Source organism: Echiichthys vipera (assembly GCF_963691815.1).
Source record: "Echiichthys vipera genome assembly, chromosome: 12".
NCBI lineage: Eukaryota > Metazoa > Chordata > Actinopteri > Perciformes > Trachinidae > Echiichthys > Echiichthys vipera.
The window spans coordinates 2,363,740-2,373,739 of NC_139837.1; the positions used below are offsets into that span (position 1 = coordinate 2,363,740).

Genomic DNA, 10,000 nt, shown 5'->3' on the forward strand with positions numbered 1-10,000 from the left:
GCTCATGCTCGTACACGTGCGCACGCTCGTGCTCGTACATGTGCAAACATGCTTTACTAAAGCCCACCTCTCCCAAACTGTCGACAAAATGATCTACGTTAACCTGCTCCTAATGGCATCTGCTAGATTCCACCATGCTAAAAAAAACAACAACTAATTAGACGTCTTGTTGTATTGTGACGTCTCTGTGTCTCAAACTGTGAAACATTAAAGCAGTGATCAAATATGAATCAATATTGTTGCTGTTTTGCATATTTTATAGTTTGTCTGCCTCAAATATGAAAAGCATATTTTAAAAGATAGCTTCAGGTGATTTTAAATATTAAGTCTGTGGTTTTTGTGTCATCCTCGTCATTTAACCATTGGACTGAACGAGTCTGGACTCTTCTTCTTCTGTCCACGGTTTCAGACAGAGACAGAACCAAGGGCACGGTGTGTGTGTCTGCGTGTTCATGCGTTCACATGCGTGCACAAGTGTGAAGTGGTTGCGAGCGGAAAGCTTGCAAGTGTGAATGAGCAGTGAGTCACGTGTGTGTGTGTGTGTGTGTGTGTGTGTGTGTGTGTGTGTGTGTGTGTGTGTGTGTGTGTGTGTGTGTGTGTGTGTGTGTGTGTGTGTGTGTGTGTGTCTCTGTTTGAGTAAGTGACTTGCATGTGACAAGTGACTGTGTGCTCGCCTGTGTTTGCTCTCTGCTATGTGTACCTTTCTTCTTTGGTGTGTGTGTGTGCTGTAACATGTTCATGCCTCTACATAAATGTGGCCTGCTTTTGCCTTTGTGTGTGTTTGTATGTGTGTGTGTGTGTGTGTGTGTGTCTTTGTGTGTGTGTGTCTTTGTGTGTGTGTGTGTCTTTGTGTGTGTCCAGTTGGTGTGGCAGCTGTGTGATGGCAGCCTCTCAGCATGCTCCACTGCTTCCTCAGACGACCTCTGAGGTGTCCCCTTATTCACACACACACACACACACACTCACACACACACACACACACACACACACACACACACACACACACACTCCCGAGGCTCGTCACCCGCTCTGCCAGCGCAATCACGGCTGCCCTGCTCTAAAATAAGGACAGGGAGAACAGCCCAGCAGTGCAGCAGCCGCCTCTAGTTAGTCATCTAACACCCTGGAGAGAAGCGCGGTATCTGCAGCACCCGGTCTCCCACACACACAGTTCTTTAATAAAAATAAAAAAATACAAAGATAACACTGCTTATGAAACATATATGGATCCCGGTCCAGGTTGTTCTGATGTAATATGCAGCGTTATGTAAATGAGGGAGTACTCTGCTCCGATAACGGGGACAGAAAGTGGCGTTTAATGGAAAATCCACACACGTTTTCTCTTCTTCTCATCTTTTTCATTTTACATTTTGCTTTTTTGCGTTATTAACAATCTAATCGCTGTGGTACACGGTTGTTATTGTGTTATTTTAAGGCTTTTTCCTTAAAGTGAGACTCAAAGGGTCTTTTTCGACAGACACTCATCAAATCAGCCACGGTTTAAGTGTTAATGTGCTTGTGTTTCCTTTCTGAGCTTTGCCTCCACGCTGTTAGCACGTCACACGCTTCACTCATCTGATTGGTTGGTTTGGCCCGTGTGTTGGTGACAGACAGATGGTTTATCCAATCAGAAACCAGGATTTTCACCCCTTCACAAAGATCTTTAAACCAGAGTTCAGATGGATCTGCTGAGACCAGGAGAGTCAATCTGGAGGAGTCGGGTTAGAAGAAGAAGAAGAATTACTTTTGTTTATCCCACAAGGGGAAATTCAATTTTTTCACTCTGTTATTATTATTATACAGGTTACACACACACACACACACACACACACACACACGTGCACAAACAGGACCTATATACTGTACATGCAATCAATGGAGAGATGTCAGAGCGAGGGGGCTACCGAGCAGTTGCTTAACAGCACATCGGCAGTGCCCAGGAGATGAAGTTGCACCTCTCCAGCCACCAGTCCACAGTCATACCACACCAACTCATGGTCCACTCAGGGACTCGAACCGGCGACCATCCGTTAGTTTGTGTGTGTCTGTCTGTGTGCGTGTGTAAAAAGAGAAGGAGAGAGAGACATGTCCATCTTTTTTCCACTGCTTCTTACTTGAATTGCCTTTTGGATCGACAGTCCACAGTGAGGGGCAACTCTCTCACACACACACACACACACACACACACACACACACACACACACACACACACACACACACACACACACACACACACACACACACAGAACTGTGTAATAGCTGTCACGCTTGCGGCCATACCATGCACTGCAGGGTGCATACTGAAAAGCAGTGCAGTGCTGCAGTCAAGCATGGACTCTCTACACCTCCCCTGTGGTGTGTGTATTTGTGCGAGTGTGTGTGTGTGAGAGAGAGAGAGAGAGAGAGAGAGAGAGAGAGAGAGACGGAGGGAGCAGAATGAGCAGATATGGAAAGAGAAGAGCATAAAAGCAGGTGAAATGATTGATAGCGGTGCTATTTGCTCCCTCACAGTCCAGGTTAACAGCCAGCTGTCTGCGGCACAAAGACGAGAACCAGACGGCATCAAAACCCGTCATCCAGACGGACAACGGAGGCTCCTGTCCGCGCCGCACGCCTCCTGACCACAAACACCCTTTCCATTCCACCTGTTCGACACGTGTGGCAGTGCTTCGGCGTGCCATAATGATAGGGTACCCGAGGTAAACCATTATTCAAAAGCCCTTTCCCGTCATATTTTATTCACATATTCAAATAAAGCACCATTATGCTAAAAGTGTTGCCCATCAGGAGGAGCGTAGATCACGTTCTGATACGGGCTATTATGCAAAAGATGTCCGCTGTTTTTGAAATAGTGGTCCTCCGCGTGCCGCTGTTGATTCGAGGGTGACCTTTTGAACCCAGCGACTGTCAGATCCATCATCTGTAACCTTTTCATGCGCTCCCCGAGCAGACACGAGCCAGACATCCCACTGTAGCTCATCACGGTGCATTCGTGACCTCATGCAAACCTTGAGATTTAAAGAATTAAAAAAAAACCTTTAGATATCTGATAACAGCGCGCCGCCCCTCTTAGTTACTGTTGCTACGCCTGTCGAGCTTTTCACTCGCGCGCGGCTCGTGAAATGATGGTTTAATGATGGTTTAATGGTGGTTTAACGGTGCCAGATTTATCACTTGAGATACTTCAACATTTTTGAAACGCTTCGTCCTTGATTTCAGTCGGAGACGGACAAAAGCAGGCTTCTAATTTCATCAGTCTGCCGTTTATCGTATTGTGCTAAAACACCTTTATCCATAACTGGTAATTGCTTCTAACATAACTCTGTTTGGCCGCCTAGCTTCCACATCTGTTCTTATTTTACCTACAATAAAAGGCTTTTAGGATGAGGACGACCCGACACGTTGCTGGGATGTGAACTTCCCCCAAATCCAATGAAGAGGACGTGTGTAAAGATGCTTAACACAGCGTCACAGCTCTCTGAGGGCGCACTCACACTGTCCATCCGTCCCGTGCCCAAACAGGTTTAAAGTCTGGTTCCTTTGACCAGTGTGAGTGCAACCGTACCACGTCTAGGAGCGGCACGCTTGCCGTCCACGGCCGGTTTGGGAGAGGTGGGCTTTAGTAAAGCACGTTTGCACATGTACGAGCACGAGCGTGCGCACGTGTACGAGCACGAGGCCTACGGCGGTTCTGAGGTCATTTCCTGTGCGCCTGTTGGGACGTAGAAAAAAGAAGGAGGGACCATGCGCGGACATTTCAAACAATGGCGGTGAAAGGTTCACGTTGGTGTGATGCGGAGGTGGAGTGTTTACTGCAGATTTGGTCGATGAAAAGATTCAAAAACAGTCGACAAGACGCACAAAAACTCCGAGGTCTACGGAAAGATCTGGAAACAAAGCCACGCATCGCCATGACGTCATCAATGCGTGTGACATGTTACGGCTTGATGACGTATAGGCAGCAAGAAGCATTCTCCGAGGCCCAGGTAGTGTGAGTACAAACGGGCCTGGAGGGGGGTACAAGGACCCTAACCTTTACTAAAGCCCACCTCTCCCAAACGGGCCGTGGACGGCCAGCTGGCCGCAGCTAGGCGCGGAGTGGTTGCACTCACACTGGTCAAAAGAACTAGGCTTTACCCGCAAAACCTGTTTTGGCCCGGTACAGAAGGACAGTGTGAGTGCGCCCTTAGTTTTATTTCTCATCGACTTTTCTGACCATCAAACCCCCCCAACCATTTAGGCTGCTTGATGTAATGATCCCTTACTTTTGTGCATGGGAAGACTCTCCCCCTCCCTCTCTCTCTCTCTCTCTCTCCCTCCCTCTCTCTCTCTCTCTCTCTCTCTCTCTCTCTCTCTCTCCCTCCCTCCCTCTCTCCCTCCCTCTCTCCCTCTCTCCCTCTCTCTCCCTCCCTCCTTCCTTCCCTCTCTTTCTCTGCCAGCTCCGTCTCAAAGCGAGGCTTTAATTTTGATCAGCGATGAAATGATTGCTGTCCTCTTTCGATTTTTCTTTTTCCCCTCCCTCCCCACAGCAGTTGTCATAGAAACAGAGGTGTGTGTGTCTGTGTGTGTGTATACATGTGTGTGTGTGTGTGTGTGTCTGTGTGTGTGTCTGTGTGCGTGTGTGTGTGTGTGTGTGTGTACGTGTGTGTGCGAGCAACTGTGAGCGTCTGTGTTCCAGTCGATCCCCTCAGCAGAGAGATTTATCACCCAGGCTAAGCCAGGAGTGTGTGTTATGTGTGTGTGTGTGTCTGTGTGTGTGTGTGTGTGTGTGTGTGCTCGTCCGTCTACCTTTGTACCACACCTAAATCTTCCTCTGTATTTACACACATAACGGTATTTTAGGCAGTGTGATTTCCCAGTTTTATGTTTTTATCTGTGTGTGCCTAACAGTGTGTGTAATAGCTCCCCTGTTCCCTCATCAACCCCCCCCCCCATCACACACACTCACACACTCACACACTCTCAGCCTAGCCGGCTGCATGACTTGAGATTGAGTGTGTGTGGTGGCTTAGGCCGGCCACAACTCTAATCCTCTGCACTCATACAAACACAAACACAAACACACACTCGCGCGCATTGAAAAAGTCCCAGGTCTCTCAACTATTAGAGCCAGGGCAGAGGGAGTGTACGCGCGAGTGTGGGTGTCCGTGTGTGTGTGTGGGTGTCCGTGTGTGTGTGTGTTTGTGTGTTTGTGTGTGTGTGTGCGTGTGTGTGTGTGTGCGTGGAGGGGATCGCTCAGAGACACCGGAGAGGGGAAAGAGTGAAACTAACCCAATTTCCTGCTCCATTTCCTTTTCACGCGGCGGGCGCGTCCCATTCCACGGCAGGCCGGGTCGAACACCAGCCACCCTACAGCCCGGGGTCATGCCTTTTACCTCCGAGTCACACACAGCAACGGGAGGGAACGCCGTAAATAAATCATGTGCTCCGCTTCAAAATTACACGTGGAATTGCTGTTTTGAGTGAGATCTAAGCTCAAGTCGACTCAGATTCATTCTGACTTACTTTTAAATCAGGAAGATTAAACTAGACTCACAATAATCGCATCACAACAACAACAGTGCTGCTGCGTGAGAGGACAGAGACAGACCCAGAGACTGTTTACTGAACTGGACTCTGAGCCACATGCATGGGACTGAATGAGGCCCAGCACAGATGTCTCCCTTTTCCCTGATGCTCTGAATAAGGAGCTAAACTGCTCTAGGCTCTGTTTCTAAATCCAGTTCTAAGAAGCTGTGAAAAGTCTCTAAGGGGCACCCTCCCACTGTGCCTCCGTCCCGCGCCCCGTGCTTTAGGGTCCTTGTCCCCCCCTCCAGGCCCGTTTGTACTCACACTACCTGGGCCTCGGAGAATGCTTCTTGCTGCCTATACGTCATCACGCCGTAACACGTCACACGCATTGATGACGTCATGGCGATGCGTGGCTTTGTTTCCAGATCTTTCCGTAGACCTCTGAGTTTTTGTGCGTCTTGTCGACTGTTTTTGAATCTTTTCATCGACCAAATCTGCAGTAAACACTCCACCTCCGCATCACACCAACGTGAACCTTTCACCGCCATTGTTTGAAATGTCCGCGCATGGTCCCTCCTTCTTTTTTCTACGTCCCAACAGGCGCACAGGAAATGACCTCAGAACCGCCGTAGGCCTCGTGCTCGTACACGTGCGCACGCTCGTGCTCGTACATGTGCAAACGTGCTTTACTAAAGCCCACCTCTCCCAAACGGGCCGTGGACGGCAAGCGTGCCGCTCCTAGACGCGGTACAGTTGCACTAACACTGGTCAAAGGAACCAGACTTTACCCGTAAAACATGTTTAGGCACGGTACAGAAGGACAGTGTGAGTGCTCATATGAGTTTCAGCAAGATTCCTCCTCATGTCAAGAGATCTTTATTGTCCCCGGAGGGCAGTTTGCGGTGCAGCCAGCAGCAAAAAACAAAATTTTACAGGCAGACAATTCACATTAATTCAACAACAAACAAACAAACAAAGTGCAACAGTGGCTCACTGGTTCAAAATAAGGAGTTAAAGTGACCACAGTGCTGTTAATTGAGAGTAAAGTCGGAATATTTTGAGGGAAAAAGTCCGAATATTATGAGAATAATGCTGTAATTTTATGCTAAAAGTGCAAAGTAGATATAAAATGAAGTACACTTATTTGTGCGGAGTACGATCAAAGTGTGTGTTTTCAGTGGAAGCCAGTGGAAGTTGTGTGACATTGTCTGTCAAGCTACATATGCTAACACCGACGGCATGCTCCAGTGGCAATGACAGCAGGTACACACACACACACACACACACACACACACACGCAAACACAGTTCCTGAGTTGTCTTGACCTAATTGAAGCCCAGCGGTCCGCCTGAGGTCATTCTCTTATACCTCCTTTATTTTAATGAGATTTTTAATTAGCATGTTAATTGCCTAACGTGATCAGCGGGGTGACTAGCTAGCCGGCTAGCTGCTGTTGGCATCCAGCTGGGCCATAACGCTGAGGCTTCACACTCTGCTGAACCAAGCCGTGCGACGCTGAGCTGTGCCGGGCGAGCCTGCAGAGGAAACGGCATTAAAGTAAACAAGTGCTGATGTTCTCGGGGCTCGTGTTGCATTTACGGTGCAGGCCGAGCTTCGGATCGCATTAATTACCAGTTTATTCAAACGGCTCCCGTTCTCTGACACACAGTCGATCTGCTGCTCTCTCCTTTTACTTAGAGACAGTGTCAGGAAGCTGCAAAGACCGCTTACTAATACAATTATAAATTATATATATAACCTGCACACCTGGATTACACACACACGCACACACACACACACGCACACACACACACACACACACACACACACACACACACACACACACACACACACACACACACACACACACACACACACACACACACACACACATTAAAAGCCTGCTTATACAGGAATGGGACTCTATATGACACATTGTAAATGCTTTTGTAGAGTCCTAAAGGGGGCGACTGTGGCTTAGTGGAAGAGTGGGTCGTCCTCCATTTGAGGATAAATCGGCGGTTCCATCCCAACCTCCCCCGGTCCACATGTCGAAGTGTCCTTGGGCAAGACACTGAACCCTGAATTGCACCGCCGCCTCACAGCGAGAGGGTTCCTGGTTCGAATCTCGGCTGGGTCCCTTTCTGTGTGGAGTTTGCATGTTCTCCCCGTGTCTGCGTGGGTTTTCTCCGGGTTCTCCGGTTTCCTCCCACAGTCCAAAGACGTGCAGGTGTTGGGTTCATTGATGACTCTAAATCACCCGTAGGTGTGAATGGTTGTCTGTCTCTGTTCGTCTCTATGTGTCCTGTGATAGACTGGCGTCCTGTCCAGGGTGGACCCCGCCTCACGCCCGATGTCAGCTGGGATCGGCTCCAGCCCTCCTGCGAACCCGACAGGGACAAGAGGTTGAAGATGAATGAATGAATGAATGAATGGATGGGATCTTTAAAAAATGACTCAAACCAAATCTTTAAAGTGTCGACAATGGACCGACCACCGAGCACGGACCACTTAACACTTTAAGGAGGGACGATGAGGTGAGCGGAGGACGATGTGCAGGAGATGAAAGGTGGAAAGATGGAGGTGGCCGGAAAGATGGAGAGTGACACAATGCACAGCGCATCTCTCTCCCTCCGTCATGCCATTCTTTTAACTTCGCTCGAGCAGGAACTCAAGGCTGTGGGGTTACGACGCTCGCCTTTATAATTTACCACCACCGGTGTCGGCTCCTTTATTGAGCCCGGCCTTCGCTCACAGACACAGAGGAGGCTTTGATTTAGCCTGGGAATGTTCTCACACGTGTGAATCATCCTCTCTCTCTCGCTCATATCTCCTTTTGTTGTCCTGTCGTATGCCCTTCTCTCTCTACCTTCCTTTCACACCTCGCTCATCCTTTATCTCCCTGGCTGCTTCCTCTTCTTCTCATCCCTCCATCCTTTCATTTCTTTTCCATCTGCCTCTCTTCTCATTCGTCTTCCCCTTCACACCTCCTGTGTCTGCTCTGTTTGTTATAATCAATCTCTCTTCTCCTCCCTCTCTCTCTCCCTCCCTCTATCCCCGTCTCCAGTCAGATCTACTGTATAGAGAACGCCCATGGCCAGCTGGTGCGTGACCTGGACTTCAACCCCAACCGTCAGTACTACCTGGCCAGCTGCGGAGACGACTGCAAGGTCAAGTTCTGGGACGTCCGCAACGTCCAGGAGCCCGTCAAGACCCTGGAGGAGCACTCACACTGGTGGGTGGGTGGGTTGGTGTCCAGAGAGGTTCAGGCAGGGGGGGCGGGGTGGTGTAGCGGGATGTCTGGATTAACCAATTCTTTGTGACATTACGTCATTGTTTCATAACTGTAAGAACCGGCTATGATATCTATGGTGTCCTGATTCCTGCATTGTTGCCCTGTGGGAATCAAACTCACGAGCAATGTGTGTGTGTGTGTGTGTGTGCCATAGACTGTATAAAAAACTGACGTAGCGTCTCCGTCGGGGTCCGTTCTCTCAACTGGATCCAGTCGTCCTCGCCTACGGGAGTCTCCATCTTGTCAGACTTTGACTCCGCCTCATTTCCTCTGACCATAAAAGGGCATGTATGTGACGTTGGGGGGAGGGGCGTACTTCCATCTGGCTGACGTTTACCTCCGAGGAGAAGTGAGGGCCAGAGGCTAGCTGTCACTCAAGAGGCCACGCCCCTAATTATTCATAAACTTTAACCTCCAATAAAATAAAAACTAGCCCCTCCCCCTCAGTGTTGTTATGGAGACCTGAGCTAAACACACAGACTAGAATGTTCTTTTGTCCTTAAACAGGTTTAATGATGCTGTGTAAACGGCCTGTTAAACATGGGGCTCAATGAGAAACTGCTCTGTTATGAAACCTGCCCCTAGTGGACACTCAGAGAACTGACGCTGACGGAGCTTCCTGATTGGATCAAACAGGAAGTCGCTGAGGTGGGGGCAGTGAAATCTCCTCCTATAACATATGTGTTTGCCGCAGTTTGTTTTGTGCGTGAGAGTCGTGGCACTCACCTGAAGTGTTGAGAAGACGGTTGCACTCACACTGGTCAAAGGAACCAGACTTTACCCGTGGGACGTGTTTTGGCACGGTACGGATGGACAGTGTGAGTGCGCCCTTCACGTCCCTGATGATGTTAGCTGCTTAGCTCCGCTGCTAACGTTAATGTTTATTATTAGACGCTAGCCACTAGCTGCTTGTTTACATCCTTAGCCTTTCCCTGGTCGTTAGCCTCATATGCTAAATACTTCCAAACGGCACTTTTGCTTTGTTCATTTCCTACTTGAACTGGTGGTGAAGGTCCTCCAGCAGCAGCAACAGCAGCAGCAGCAGCAGCAGCAGCAGCAGCAGTGTTCAGTCCTCTCAGTGTAGTTAACGTGATGAACCAGCGTCCATGTGCTCAGAGAGACGAGCCGGAGCTGCTGTCCTGTTTTGTCTGCAGCGCTGCAGGGGGACGTTACGCTTAGGGTCAACTGGAGGAG

The 10,000-nt window shown here is 49.2% G+C and overlaps 1 protein-coding gene across 1 annotated transcript in view; it reads left to right on the forward strand.

Annotated features, from left to right (window-relative positions):
* eipr1 (EARP complex and GARP complex interacting protein 1) overlaps positions 1–10,000 on the forward strand; it is a 60,892-nt gene that overhangs the window by 41,481 nt on the left and 9,411 nt on the right. Inside the window, exon 7 of the mRNA XM_083923750.1 lies at positions 8,579–8,746. Within this exon, the coding sequence (XP_083779876.1) occupies positions 8,579–8,746 (168 nt within the window). The remainder of the gene's footprint in view (positions 1–8,578; positions 8,747–10,000) is intronic.